We start from the raw sequence: 16,305 nt of genomic DNA on the forward strand, positions 1-16,305 counted from the left end.
GTCGTTGTTTAATAAGGCCCCTTTATAAACACTCCAAAACATGCTTTCAAAACAAAAGTTAGAAAGCCTGTAAGATCCATTCTCAAGAAAGATCTCTTTCTGTTCAAAACCCGTCCTGACCTTTTTGTTGAAGAAGAACAAAATAATGTAGTAACAAAAACACAAGTGGCTGCCAAAGGAAGAGAAAAAAAAAAGTTCCTGTAAGGGACTGAAACAATAAATCTCCTCTCTGCTGAACTCCCAAAGGGAGTGTGTGCATTTCCTCCTGTTCTTTATCAGAGCCCCCGAAATAAGTAGGCATGGGCAGTGGCTGTTCAAGTCCAGCACACCTTTTCCATTTGCTGAGAAGGCCCTGCCAGGCTGGGAGGGAGTTGTCCCTGCCTGACTCTGGAGAGAAGAGCCACTGTGACGAGCCACAGGCACCATGAAACTGCTTCAAGGGACCATACTTTGTCTTCTTCTGTCCAGTCTTTGTAGCGGTTTGGACGACGCAGGTACCCTTTTCTCTTATTGTTCTGACGGTGTGGATCAGAAATCACTAGTGGGCGGCTCTGAGCCTCAGTTTACCTTCAGGGAGCCTCCCCTGAGAAGTAGACGCAGCAGTGCGTTTGCTGAGTTGAGTGTGTGTGCGTGGACGGGGGGATGCGTGGAGAAGGCTCTGCAGAGAGGATGTTTGTTTTCACGGAAGGAAAGTGTTTGCTGCTGCAGCGGCCTTGAAGTGTGTTCCATGGCATCGTAAAGGTACCGGGAATATACAATAGCCTTTTCAGAGAGTAACAATCTGGGGATCCAATGCTGGCTAAAAATGGACTATTTCTCAAAAATGTGCTCTTTTCAGACGTAAGTCTAGAAATAACAAGATTGTCATGTACCGGTGAAAGGCTGTAATCAGAAACATTGCTCTGCAGACGCTGGCCTATATTTGTCCCAACTATCTTTCGGCTCTGATAAATTGAGAGGTTGGATAAAACTGCCTGGGCAAGTGAATCTTAATATCTTGAGGGTGAGGGTGAGAATGGAGGAGAGTCACTTGATTAAAGTTTATGGATGCTTGCTCTAGAAATTAACACAGATCTACACACATACGTACAATATTTTGCATAACATTTCAGGGAATTTATAGACATAAAAACCCTACCCATTGACTGCAGGTTCTGAAACTTAGATAAAGGATATATATGCACCTACATAAGCCCTGACTATATTAATGACCAGTTGCAAGAAATTATTACATTTGACTTTTAACCCTTCCGGAGGGATTTACTGTAAGCAATTAGATTTAATCAATATTTATTAGGCTCTCACCATGTATTCAGCAGTGCAAGGAATACAAAAATGAGTTAAGACATTGTCCTTGCCCACAGTGGCAAATGCACTATTGGGAGAAATAAGCATGTAAATCTAACATAAGACAGATTTAATAGGTGCGAAAACTAAAGTACAAACTATCATAAAAGAACACGGTTGGGACACATTGATTCTGGCTCTGAGGAGCCCTGGAAAAACCTCAATTCTAATTTTATTGTGCATGTGCTCTTTTCAAACTTCACTGCTTACAAAATTCCATTTGCAGTGATTAGGTAGGAAAAAATAAACACACTCCCTCTTGAACAATATTTATCATTAATTTCTCAAAATATGTTATATAAATTTAGTACAAATGCCCAAACACTGCAAAATCACATACGATTGATTACAATCCATCTGGGACTTTCCAGGGTTAAGCTGAAGTGGGTATAAGACCAGAAAATTTCACTTAGATGAGTTACAAAGTTCTGATTTTTTTTTAATAAAGAATATTTATGAGATGACACAGAAATCAGTGCACTAGCTTATAAGTAACTCTTCAGTTTGCATGGGAGAGATAGATAGGAATGGATTACATGTACTTCAGAAAGCAAAGTGGAATAGAATCAATAGAAGTAGCCTACAAAACCTGACCGTAAGGAAGCTGGAAAGGTGAAGGATAACCCAGAGATGACCTGGAAGATTTTTCTATTATGATCATTGTAGGAATAAAACCAGCGTCCTTTAGCTCATTGGTAATGAGCCCAACCTCTCTATTAATAGTGTCTTCTTTCTAATGAACTATTAACCAAAGTAAGATAATTTCTTTTTTTTAATTTAATTTTGTTTATATTTTTATACAGCAGGTTCTTATTAGTTACCCATTTTATACATATTAGTGTATATATGTCAATAGTAAGATAATTTCTTATTTGAGCAGAGACAGCGGTTACATAATGACTATCTCTTTCAACCTCTGCCAGGGAGCCTTTGTTAATTTTAAGGCAAGTGTCTGTAAAATCTACCCCATTTATCCTAGAAAAAGAAGTGCTGGTTCAGGAGCATAAATTGACCATCGGAGTGAGGCCTACAAGGAACTGGAAGAGATTTTCCCATCCACGTGTATGATTTTTTTTGCACCTGGTTCTGCCTGTTTTATGTTTTCCTTCCCAGATACGGTTCAGGAAATGAAGCATTTCCTAAGCTGATTTATTAAGTTCTTTTCCTAACCCCCTGTACCGGAAACACATTGATTTCAAAGCTTTATATGTTCCCCAAGCTTAGAATGCTTAACATATTTCATCAGCAGAGTTGATTATAGGAGTACAGAAGGAGGCATTTCATCTGCCTTAAATTCACAAGTTGTCAAGAAGATCCATGCTTTTTTGCATAGTAATTTATTCCTAAATAATGATCTTTTAGAGAAATTGACTACTTTTCTTTTTCTTTGTCTTTTTTGTCAGTTTCAGATTTAAATAAATACAATATAGTTTTTTGTGCTCTTCGTGAAAACCAAGGAAATCTTTCTGCACGGCAGTGAGTGACTTTATTACTTGGTGAGCAGTACAATATTTTACAGTTTCCAATTTGGAAAGCTGTTCTATTGAAGTATGTATGGGAGGTTCTTGAAAAGGAACTGTCATTCTTTCCCAAGGTTTTCTAAATTGTATTTAAAACTGAACAGACCCCTGCGTGGCTTTTAAGCTCCTTTGGCTTTTAAGTCTAGACTGATGAGCTTTAGACTGTCAGGACTGAGAAAAGTTAAATGAAGAAGGATTCCAAGAAAAAGGAGGCCCTGGAAGCAATTTACTTTTCAAGTGCCATTTGCTTTTTGAACTTTACATTAATTTAGGAAAGATTAAAATGTTTTAGCCATCTGCAAGCAGGAACACACGTCACTTTATTGGTGTCTGAAGAAGAATTTAATTGCTTGTTGAAATTCATTTGTTAGGGATTGAACATTCAGTGTCATGGGAAAAAAAAAATGGATTGAACACCCTCTAAGACAAACACTATGCTAGACGCTGTAGGTTTATAGCGATCACTGTGACTCAGCCCTTGTCCTAGAAGTGGTGGGGAGAGAGGAGCGCCAAATAATTACAAGTTTGATTCTATCGTAAGTCTTAAGTGGTAAATAAAGAATGCTGTGGAGAATTCACAACTAGCTTAGTTTTGGGTGTAGGAACATCAGAAAAGCCTTCATATAAAAGTGGAAATTATGATAAACTTTGAAACTTGAGAAACAGGTTGGATGGATGGAATTTCTTGAATAGGAACTTTAAAACATCAGTATGTTCCAGTCTAGAAATGTAAGGAGGTCACAGATTGGACAGAGTTTAAGTGTTGGAAATATAGCCTCAGGATATGTTGAATACCAGGATGAGTAATATTGACTCAGGTAGTTAATTACATTGGATTCTCTAAATGTGTTTGAGCATGGGAATTATCTGATTGGGACCATAAACTGAGAAGATTAATCTGTCAACAGGGTATACATTAGACTATTGCAGTCAGGAGAGAGAAAAGCTAAAGAAAATGGTTCAAGTGTTATTCCAAGTCTGAAAGTCTGTCAATAAAATGAAAAGAAGGGTCTAGGGAAGAGCTTTAAAGAAGTAGGAAGTTTGTGACGCCGTATTATTGACTGGCTATGAGAGAGATAGTGACTGAGGTGTAGCGTGTTATTTGAATAACAGAAGTAGGGAAATGGATTGGGACCAGACGTATGGAAAGATAGGAGGAGATGGTTTCGGGAGAAAGTGATGAACTTGATTTTGAACATGGTGAGTTCGAAGTCTTAATAAGATATTCAAATAGAGATGTCCAATGGTAGGTTAAAATCGTCTGGTTGGTAGGTGGAATGCCCCTGGAGGTGATGGTGGGGGATGAGTGTTCTTTACACTTGTCTGCCAAGAGATTTTAGTCCTGTCCTACTCACTGGAAGATTAGTAACATAGCGAGGCAATTTATTTCTCTGCTGGACGCCCATATTTGTAACTCTCTTATGGCCCTTATTTTCCAACTTTATCTTAGTTATTTGTGTGCATATCTTATCCCCTGTACCAGACTATAAGCACCATGAAAGTAAGGGTCATATTTATTATAGTCTGGATAGTAACAGTTCTAAACACATAATAAGGATATAATAAGCTGAATGAATGCATAAATGAATGATATAGTTGCCTATCCATTTTTAATTTCTTACTCTGATAATCACTTTTTGTTTACTACCTTATCCTTGTGAAAGAGTTGTGGACAGGTATGAATCACAGAACATAACATGAAAATAAGTGGAGTATTTTGATCCCTGGCTATGAAAGCACGAGCCAAATATATGGAAAGGGGCTTCTTATCAAAGTAAGTCAATTCCCAAACTCCAGCAGAGGAGAAGATGTTAGGGGTAGGTGGACAACCTAGTACCAGGTGACAGTAATTTACAGCAAACCTGGACGAATAAACTACTCTGACTATAATCATTGGGAGGAAGAATATCTAAATAAAATTGATTCTACTTCTCCTTTTTTGGGTATCAAATACTTTATGTAATATCTTCTATGGCTATAAATATTCAAGGAGAAACCTTATTACCAACCAATTTCTCAAAAATACAAAATGCCTTTTTTTCTAAAAGCAAAGTTCACATAAGAGAAGTTGGAAAAAAATTAAATAAATATCGTACATCATTAACTCATGTGTTATTTTAAGTAACATATGTGTTGCTTCAGAGCAGATTATCTTACTTGTTACTTCCTCTTAGCTTAGTCACTATCAATAGATCTTACCTGAAGTGGGTGATCTATTATAGAAAGAGTGAATGAGTGTGGAAACAAATTCAATGGGAAAAGTTTCCAAGCCTTTTATTTGGCATACTTTCCTTACTACTCTTTTTTTCTTCAATGATCTTTAAAAGTAGAAGTGATCATTCTAGAATTCTTATTTTTAAGAGACTCATAACAGTTGTCACTGGCAAATTGGCAATTTTATCTTGCTGATTGTAATTATTCAGATGTTGAGAAAAAAAGATGAACGTCTGAACGTTTCAAAAAGCTTCTAATTTACTGGATAGTTGCCCATCCTTTCCTTTTCATTGATGACATTATATTTCAAGCTTCAGGTAAATATTTTAACTTGTAAATAATTATCTAGTCCAAGTTCCTTATATTCTTTTTTTCTTAGTCATCACTTTCCAACTTCCTCTTTACCTCTGAGAACAATCTGAGATGTGTTTTTCTAAACCTTGAATGTCAAAGCAGGAATTGACTCTAAACGACATTCCATTCCATTCCTGTGTAGTAAATGTCTCCATTCCTGTTAGTGAATTCCTGTGGGTCATTATAGCTCTGTCAGGTTAGGCTAATAATGCCTGTTGAGTGTTAAAAGAAGTTCTTTTAGTTAACAAGTAAGATCCTTTTTCCTTTTCTACTGTTGCACACAATATCAACAGTAGCATGGGAAAGATTAGTGGTGTCAATCACATCTAGAAGGGCCACTATATGATTCCCAAAGTCTGGCAACCATAAAAAAAATAGTTTTCTAAACTTGAATAGAGGTTTTGTGTCTTGTAGAATGACATATCAGTAGAGGTAATCATAACTAGTCTCTATATAGAAGCAGCCACCTACATCCTCTCTGGATGCCTTTAATCTAACCATTGCTATGGCAACCTCTCAGGTGTAGCTTGACAGTATCTTGTCTCACGTGAATGAGTATCTCTTGCTTTCCTGTCTCCTGTTGTTCTCATACTAAGGCATGCTTCACCTACAGAAACCCACCTGGCACTGTTGTGTATCTGAGCTAGAAGTGCAGGAGCCTTAGCACTCTATGAGACAGGCTTTGCCCAAAAGAAGAAAGGGGCCAGTGAATAAATGCTTTCCTCTTCTATTGCTGCTCCATTTTCACTATTTTAGTTCTCTACTCCTTTTCTTGACATCACTTTCCTTTACAAACTTCATACAAACCCTTGTCTCAGGCTCTGCTTTTTGGAGAAATTCAGGATTGATTATTTTCTGATGGGAACATTTTGGTTTGGATGATAATATATACATTATACCAGAGTTTCTCTGATATTCTAATTGATATTCACTACCTTTCTTCCTCTTCATTTCAAGAAAAAATTCGATAAAGCTTTTGTTGAATAAGTTAAACAATATTCTAAGCAGGTCCTTTCCTAAGGCAATCATTTGTCTGTATAGAGTCAATAAGGAACTATATTGTGAGGTTGGTAGTCAAAAATGTCAATGTCATTGATTCTATTCTTAGTGTGCTGCTCATCTGAAATGTAAACTGATTTTTATTCTGTTTAATCAGTCATATTCTGGCCTAAACCTAAATTAGTTGTGTCAAAAAACAGAGAATGGAGACTTCCCTGGTGGTCCAGTGGTTAAGACTTCCACTGCACTTCCACTGCAGGGAGTGTGTGTTCTATCCCCGGCTGGGGAACTAAGATCCTGCAAGCTGCAAGATGCGGCCAAAAAAAAAGAAAAAAAGAAAAATGGAGATCACAACTAGGTCTGGTCCAAGTTAACCAAGATATGTATTGTTACAACATCTACTGACATCTACCATTTGTTGTACCTGGCACTTTACACACATTACTTCCATCACAACATTTCAAGGCCAGCTTTGTCATTCCCATTTTACTGATTAGGACACCGAGGCTTGGAGATAGTGTAAAGTTATCCTAGAGTGATAGTGCTTAAAATCAAATCAGAGAATATTATTCTTCAAAATCTTCCCTTCTAGCTTGCTATCTTCCAATGCAGTACAACTGCAATAAGTTGAGTTTTTCTGATCAGAAGAATAAGGGTAGAGACGTTCCACTTGAGTCGTTTGGAAGCACTGCTGCCTCTCATAGCCCCTTCAGCACCTCTAAACTGCAAACTAAGACCACAGTGCTATGAATGAATTTCTACTTAGTGCTAATTAGCCACTTAATATCCTGGATTCAATTAATTATTAGGGGATGGGTTAAAGGAGTTGTAGGCATTTCCCTACCTACTCACTGTTATGTTGGTTGGAAAAAAATAATGTTCTTGGCTCTGATACAAATGTCAGTGCAGCTAATATGGGACTTAGAAGAGAAGGAAAGAAGCAAAGAGGAAATAACTATTAGTGAAATAATTACTTAGTGTCACATCTATAATTCTTCTGGAGCCAGACTGTCTGGGTTCAAATTCCAGCTCTGCCACTTACTATCTATGTGAACTCGGGCAAGTTACTTAACCTTCAGCTTTCTCAGCTATAAAATAGGGATAAGTACAGTCTCACCTCATAGGGATATTGGGAGGATCGTGTGAGGTAATACACAAAAACACTGAGAATAGTGTCCAGTATACAATGACTCTATGTTTTGCTGAGTTTGGGAACTCAGAATCCTACAGATTATAATATCCAATTCCTTAGACAAACTACTTTATTGCCAAGTTGATTCCAATCTGGAATCAGCAAATATTTAAATAATTACAATGTTCATTCTCACAAAGAGAAAAACCAGCACATAATTTTTCACAATAGAATTGAAGTAGGAATGAAATACGATTGCCAGTTATGTTCTTAATCATAATATATACAGGCACAATTTGACATATACAGACTGGTATATTATCTAAGATGCTTTTCAGATTTGTAAGTTATTTAACTCACCGTATAAACTACTCACTCAAATTAATAAGCAAAATTGTACTTGTGTTTAACGAAAATTCTAACTTTTTAGTCTGAGAATAGTCAACATCCTCAAATATTATTTCTTATCTTAAAGTATTGAGCATTGCTTACTCTTAGAGGTGGGATAGGTTAGTGGAAGGAACTTTGTTCTTAATGTGAGAACCAACCAACTTTGGATCCAGCTTCTTAGTATGCTGAAGCCAGCCAAGACACTAAATGCTTGTTACCCTCAGTTTCTTTATCTAAAAATGAGAAAAATGATAATTGTTGACACAATATTGGTATTAAATAATTGGAAAACCTATTTTAGATGCTCTGTAAGTCATAAATCACTATTAAAATTTAGTTATTAATATGCAACCTAACATTTAACTCACGGAATCAACAGATGAAGAGGAATGTACTTCATAATTTGAGAATTTTTCTTTACTGTCTGGGCCTTTAACTGCCAATCCATCATTGCTCTTTTAGCCATGTACCTTTACATATTTTTTTATGGCTGCTACACACTCAAATTGCTATGTGTTGAAATTATGCCCAAGTTAAAAAAAACACACACACAAAACACAGAATATCATTTGTATCACACATTGAACTTATTTTTTTTCCCCACATCTTTATTGGAGTATAAATGCTTTACAATGTTGTGTTAGTTTCTGCTGTACAAAAAAGTGAATCAGCTGTATGTATATATATATATCCCCATATTCCCTCCCTCTTGAGCCTCCCTCCCACCCTCCCTATCCCACCCCCCTAGGTCTTCACAAAGCATCGAGTTGATCTCCTTGTGTTACGCAGCAGCTTCCCACTAGCTATCTATTTCACGTTTGATAGTGTATATATGTCCATGCCACTCTCTCACTTCATCCCAGCTTCCCCTTCCCCCCAAACTTATTTTTAACTGAAGTGGGAAAAGGAACGATTTGTGTGTGTGTGTGTGTGTGTGTATGTGTGGTATGAACTGTGAAATTGTCCTCCTAGGGCATTCAGCAAGTATGAGGACATAAATGCTGAACTCTCACACACTTTCCCTAGGGAAGAGAGGCCACTCCTGCATTTGTCAGCTCAAGGCTATTCTGACAACTCCTCTGTCCAACAGTGAGACATCCCCCAGTTATCTCTCCCCCGCAAATCCAATTTTAAAAAGTGAGAATCACCTTTTTAAATGCACATAATTAACTAATTTAAAGGTTTATTAATGTTAATTGCATTATTGGGATTAAGATATTTAAATTATGTGAATCTATAAACTTTTTTTTTTCTTTTTCATTTTCTGAAGGCCTCATTTGTTGGGTGCAAGTTTTATATCAATTAATGTTTAAAACTCTATAGATTTGCAAAGTAGAAGAAAAATGACAATGTTGTCAATCATTTAAAAAACCCTTATTAGAGTCCATTACAACCTAACTAAACATAAATCTCTTGGAAGCAAGGACAATGTCTAATTGATCATTGTTTTCCCCATGACCTATCTTTGAACACATAGGTGATGCTTACCAACTGGCTCTTGCTTTAATTTGGAGAACTGTATTTCTTCAAAAGTCAGCAGAGTTGAAAATACCCAAGGCATTCCTGGCTTTGTTTTCAGTGACTTGAGGACAATATATATATAATTTATTTATTTATTTATTTATTTAGCTAGCAGTACATGGGCCTTTCACTGTTGTGGCCTCTCCCGCTGCGGAGCACAGGCTCCGGATGCGCAGGCTCAGCGGCCATGGCTTACAGGCCCAGCCGCTCCGCGGCACGTGGGATCTTCCCGGACCGGGGCACGAACCCGTGTCCCCTGCATCGGCAGGTGGACTCTCGACCACTGTGCCACCAGGGAAGCCCACAATAGTTATTTTTATCCTTGGCCTGGGTTGTGGAGAAGCTGTGAGTGTCATTTTAGGATACTCTCTTCATTGGCTGAACTTATTTGATTTCCTTTATGAAGTTGACCTACTGTCTTATATTTGTATGAATAACAGAAAATGCCTGCCTTTCGTTTACATCAACTGTCCAAATCACACCAGAATGGTGTGATTATCTGAAGGCAAGTATTGAATCATTCCTGTGTCTTGCTCACAAGAAAAAATTGGTATCCTTTTATTCTAGGCACCATTCATCAGGTAATCCTGAATCATTTAGCTCAGAATAATCCTTACCGCCACTAGAACAAAATGTAAAATTATGGAAATTCAAGACACGCTGATTACAGAAGTCACCTCTCTGTTTCTGAAGTCTTGGTTCAGAAGGTCAAATAAATAACTTTATCCTATCTAATCCTGTTCAGAAGTAAAGGTATCCAATAATTCAATTATTCCCAGATTTTTAAATTGTCACTGATCAATAAATAATCAAAGTGCCATCTGGGCAGTTGACATGGGACGAACAGCTTTTTCCTTTGTCAAATAAAAACACAAAAGTCCTACAACGCATATACCATTTTACGATCGTATTACATAAAAGAAAACCTGCTGTAGCTCCTTCCACATATTTGGAATATAAGATGTTCTCTTCCCTCCTTTTCTCATTGAGCTCTGGCTGGTGTCACAGACCAACGCTGTGCACCTGTGCGGGGCGCGCCGTCCTCTGAGCCAAGACCCTTTGGCTTTCGTCACCAGCAGCCGCAAGCTTGCTGTGTGACTGAGCTAAGCAATTTTTTTTTTTAACCTCTCAAGACTTTCAGTTCTCCATCTATAACATGATGTGGTTTGACTAATCGATATTGACGTTTTCTCCTGGATCTACAATTGTACGATCTTCCTGTAGTGAGCAATTTCTGTACATTTCGCCTCAAGTTATCTTGCTTCATTTTCATTCTGTGATTCCTAAATATGTTCATTCTGGAGCAAGATGTTCAATTCTGTTCCCTAATGTTTACCTCCTTTGGGAATTTTCAGATAGGGCTGTTAGAACGGATCTTCTTTGCATGTGAAAAAGCCAATTCTCTGCCGTGAGCAACATTTCTCAGAGTACGTACCAATGAAAGATCTTTTTTCCATTTTTCTACATGGCATTATTTGTATTTGGCTTGGCTGAGGGAGGGGTAGAAAAAAGGACTGAGAGAGAGAGAAGGAAATTTTCTGACGTCAGAAAAAGATTGAGAGGAAAAATGAGGTTAAAAGAGATGGAAAAAGTGATGGAGGCTGATAGAGAGGCAGAGGCTCTCTGAAGGGGCTGGGATGGAGAAAGGTCAAGAATGAGAAGTGGAGGAAGGCTGATAGAGAGATGGGGAGACATTCTTTTTTTTAACATCTTTATTGGAGTATAATTGCTTTACAATGGTGTGTTATTTTCTGCTGTATAACAAAGTGAATGAGCTATACGTATACATATGTTCCTATATCTCCTCCCTCTTGCTCTCCCTCCCACCCTCCCTATCCCAGCTCTCTAGGTGGTCTCAAAGCACCAAGCTGATCTCCCTGTGCTATGCGGCTGCTTCCCACTAGCTATCTATTTTACATTTGGTAGTGTATATATGTCCATGCCACTCTCTCACTTCGTCCCAGCTTACCCTTCCCCCTCCTGTGTCCTCAAGTCCATTCTCTACTTCTGGGTCTTTATTACTGTCCTGCCCCTAGGTTCTTCAGAGCCAATTTTTTTTTTTTTTTTTTAGATTCCATATATATGTGTTAGCATACGGTATTTGTCTTTCTCTTTCTGACTTACTGCAGTCTGTATAACAGAATCTAGGTCCATCCACCTCACTACAAATAGATGGGGAGACATTCTAAATGCTCTAATGATTTGGGAGGAGCTTTCCCCATCGGCCCTCTAGCCACTTTTACAGATCCAATACCTTGTAGATTTCTTTCTTATCATTAAATCTCTTGCCAGTTCATTCCTCCATCCATTGCTTTGGCTGAATGCTGAATTTTTCAAAGCACTTTCACTGATCAAATATCTCATTTAATCCTTGACATTAGCCAGGGGATTGGCCAAGCTGGTGTTATCTGTGCTCATTATCAGAGGAGGAAAGCCCAAGGACTCGCACTTAGTGACTCAAAGCAGTAGCCCTCAGTGTTAAAATATCTATTAAAATATTTTTTCCCAGTGATCTCCAGGCCACTCCCTTTCAGTAAAACACAGAAAACTATTTTTCCAGCAGTTACTACAGATAATTTTTATACACTTGTACATTGAAATACCCTCTGAGAAATCCTAGACTAGACTCAAGTTTGTGACTAGTCCTCTGAGCTCTTTTCACTGTCCCATACCTGCAAGATAACCAGAGGTGTCTGGAGGTGTTTATCTTTCAGAAAAGTGCTAGGGTGTAGTGCCTTCAGGGAAAATTTTGGTATTAATTCAGTATAACCTAATTTCTTCTTTTCTTTTTTACTTACACTAGTTTAGGATAATAGGAAACTTGATTTGGTCAAGACAAATATTAGTGGAAACGTTGAAATCTTCCTAGTCACATAGGCTTAAATTCCAGCTTTTTTTGACCATCTCTTTATAAAGGAGAGTCTTTACTCCCTACTCATTGTAAGATCTTATGGACTGCTTTCCATTCTGCTATTAGCCTCCCTTCTGTTTTCATTAATACCAAAAGACCAGGAGCCTCTGCTGTGTAGGCTGCTCAAGAAAATTAGCCACCTTGAATAAAGGATTGATTAGGGAAACAGCTATAGTAGTCCTATCAAAGTTTCAAGTGGGGTCAGGATGTGTTTGATAATCCAAACACAAGTATTTCTGGTTCCCAGAGAACTGTTAAGAGCCAGAGGAATTTGAGAAGGTAGGGAGGATTAAATGATTAGCATTTGAGCATGAAGAGAAATGGAGAAGCGGTGAAGTTATGAATCTGGGCAATATATACAGGAAAACCTCCAGTATTAGAAAATGACAAACAAATCTGTAAACTGGTCATTACCCTGCTATTTCTTAATAAACCAGGATAAGATAAGTTTTAGAAAGAAGTCAACAGCCTCTCTTCCAGAGTTTTACAAACTAGAAACCTCTGATATCTAACTGGCAGAAGTGTGTTGTTTGGCCACACAATGTTTTATGACTACAAGCTACTATTTAAAAATCAGCAAGTTTCACAAAACAACAACGGCGACAGAGAAAGAAAGAGAAAATCTTATTTTCAGCTCTTTTGGCAACTCTGGGTTTCATATTTCCTCACAGCAGCACTCGGTTAAACCTGAGTAATAAGTGCCCCCTTTAAATTGGGGATGCTCTCATTCCTACAAAAGTATGTGCACTTCCACCCAATCTGACTCTCTCATTTGCTGCTTTGCAGATGTGGGCATAGGGTTAATCCCTTCACCTGTAGGATTTCATCTAAGCATTACGTGTGCAATTTGCAAAGCTATCACCATGTGCATGGTGGTTCAATAGATTTTTGAAAGGACAGGGTTCTGGGACAATTTTCTACAACTAACTAGGCTTGCCAGCTCAATCTCAGAATTTTAAAGACATTCCAGTCACCATTTTCTTTTTTATTTTTCTTAAAGATTAATGCTTTTATTACAATATGCTATAAATAATTAACTTAGCCCTGATTAGTACTCTTGTTTCACAGTCTTGAGAAAGCATAAAACTTAGAAAATAATTTAAAGAATTTAGAAACAACAAATCATAGCACACGATTAAAATGTTACTTTATTTTTCTTTCCCATCACCTCTTTACAATTTATTTGGTGAACATAAACTTCCTGCCCTTAATAAAAATATTGAAGCTCCATGACTTTTTTGCTTACTCTTAAGAAATGGACAGTTCTGTGGACAACAAAATTTGCAGAGGCTATCAATTTAAAATTAGAATATATGTAGTGGGAAGCAGCCGCATAGCACAGGGAGATCAGCTCGGTGCTTTGTGACCGCCTGGAGGGGTGGGATAGGGAGGGTGGGAGGGAGGGAGACGCAAGCGGGAAGAGATATGGGAACATATGTATATATATAACTGATTCATTTTGTTGTGAAGCTGAAACTAACATACCATTGTAAAGCAATTATACTCCAATAAAGATGTTAAAAAAATAAAATAAAATAAAATTAGAATATATGATACAAAAATCATAACTGAAAATTCTCTCCTGTAGCTCATGCCTGTGTCAGATGGAATTCTACAAGTGGCTTCTTTACAAGCTCTCTATTTTCTGGTTCCCTATTCCCTCTCCAGCCCCTTTCTGACCACTCCACATTGGAAGCAGGGTAAGAGAGGAATGAGACAGTTGAATGAAACTTATTACTTGACCTGGCACCATACGTAGTGCCCAGAGCCTGGAAGATGGTTAAAACCAATAACCAAATGGTGCATTTTCATGGGTTCCACAAAGGTGTGCTTTTGGACCTGTCTCCCCATGCAGCAACTTGGTTCATGAGGATGGATCCTAGTCTGGGAGTTCAGTGGTTACTCCTTCCAAAGCACCGGTAATCCTGTGTTATCTCAGAGCTTCTTGATGCTAAAGTGTCCAACTCTCCACACAGTCCCAAGGAACAGGACTCAAAACAGCCCACTCTTTCATTCTCACTCTTCATTTGGTCCACAGGAAACAGTCTTATATCCCTATCTCTAACACTCCTTGCTCAGGTAGGCTTATTCTCAACATAGTAATAACCTTCCTGGTCCTACACCAAAGCAGCTAGGCAGCAATCCTTCATTCTTTTGATTTCCCTGGGGTAAATCAGATCCAAGGCCTCTATGCCTTTCAGCTGTAGGGACCACATAGTAAGGTAGGTTTGAATTGCAGGGGGACAGACGAGCCTGGCTCCTTAGGGGTGAAGGAAGTTGGAATGGGATTCAAAAGAGGTATTTGGCAAAGACGACCTCTACTCAAATAATATCTATATATCTCTGCACACTTTTATTCTTTTTATGTTATACAGTGGGTAAAGAGATTCAAGGGTCCACAGACAGGTTTTGGATATTTTATCTGAAATTCTGCATACAATGATTTATCCCACCCCTTTGTAATTTTACCTATTTTGGTACCTGATTAAAACTTTAATGTTCACATATTGTGCCAGATGTCTTACACCAACATTTCCTTTGAAACAGCTAAAGACCTGGATGTGTATTTTCTCTGAATTTATTGTAATCATGCTATAAACCAATATTATAATTAGAACAGTGAAATTTCTGTATGCTTAGAAATGAAGATATTCATTTATAAAAAACCTATGGATATAGAAAAAAGAATCATGATAGAAATTAGAACAATATTTTGAAGATGAAGGGAAATAAAATATTTTATAAGAGCATATGTATGATACAGCTAAACCAGTAATTAGAAGAAACTTTATAGTCTTAAATGCACACATTAGAAAGAAAATAATTTTTAAAAGGCTAAAGTAAACCCACATAAAGTATAAGGGAGAAAATAATAATAAAAGCAAAGTTAATGAAATAGAAAAGAAATATATAATGCAAAGAATTCGTGTGTATATTAATAAGATTGCTAAACCTCTGCCAATACTAATCAAGCAAAAGGAGAAAAGAAGCAAATCAATAAAAATGAAAAATACAGGATCATCTGAACACATGCAGGGAACACACTTTTAAGAATTCAACATTTCTTCTTGATAAAAACATTTAGGAAACAAGACTATAGGGGATTTTCTTAATCTGATAGGGTACCTTCAAAAACTACAGCAATCATTATACACAATGGAGAAATGTTAGCTTTCGCTTGACAATGAGAATGAAACAATCTTGCCCAGCAATGCTACTTTTATAAAACACTGTACTAAATATGCTAGCTAGTTCAGTAAAACAAGAAAAATAGATAAAAAGTAATTAGAAAGGAAAAATAAAAGCTGCTTATATCTGAATCACTTTGCTGTATACCTGAAACTAATATAACGTTGTAAATCAACTGTATTTCAATACATAAATAAATAACTCTCTTTTGTAAATCATCCTTTCAAGTAAAAATGGTATTCTGCAGAAAAAAACAGAAAGTTCACTTTGTAACTCAAGCTGCATAGGTGCTTTTCCTCGAGACACCATTGTACTTGTTATGCTGCACAAGTGTCTCATGAATACTTCTTGTTTTGTCACAGATAACAATAAAAAAGTGCATTCAAATAATATTTAATAACTTTTACTGTCATTAAAGAGATCCTAAGTGAAAAAAGAGAAAACCTTAAGAAATACCATGAAAAGTCATGGAGAGAAATGTCGACAGCCTTCAGAAGCATTTTGTGACAAGAACAATCTTGTTTTAGCAAATAAATCTCTATTGTCATTAATCATACACTATTTGCAAGTTCCCCATTTCCCTCACATCTCTGGAACAAATCTCTTATGAATAGGGAAGATACTGTGTACTTTTTAAAGTTTTAATTTAGCTATTATTGATTTCCTCCCAGTCTCATTCTGTTATTCTCTTACTGCAGGTTGTCATTCACCTTTACTTTCTTAGGGTC

The 16,305-nt window shown here is 37.3% G+C and overlaps 1 protein-coding gene across 1 annotated transcript in view; it reads left to right on the forward strand.

The window, feature by feature from the left end:
* The first annotated feature begins 273 nt into the window (after window positions 1–273).
* Window positions 274–16,305, forward strand: part of EMCN (endomucin) — a 93,946-nt gene continuing 77,914 nt past the window's right edge. The window contains exon 1 of the mRNA XM_030865592.3: window positions 274–494. Coding sequence (XP_030721452.1) covers window positions 425–494 — 70 coding nt within the window. The 5' untranslated portion in view covers window positions 274–424. The remainder of the gene's footprint in view (window positions 495–16,305) is intronic.

Source organism: Globicephala melas, chromosome 5 (genome assembly GCF_963455315.2).
Source record: "Globicephala melas chromosome 5, mGloMel1.2, whole genome shotgun sequence".
NCBI classification, from domain to species: Eukaryota; Metazoa; Chordata; class Mammalia; order Artiodactyla; family Delphinidae; genus Globicephala; species Globicephala melas.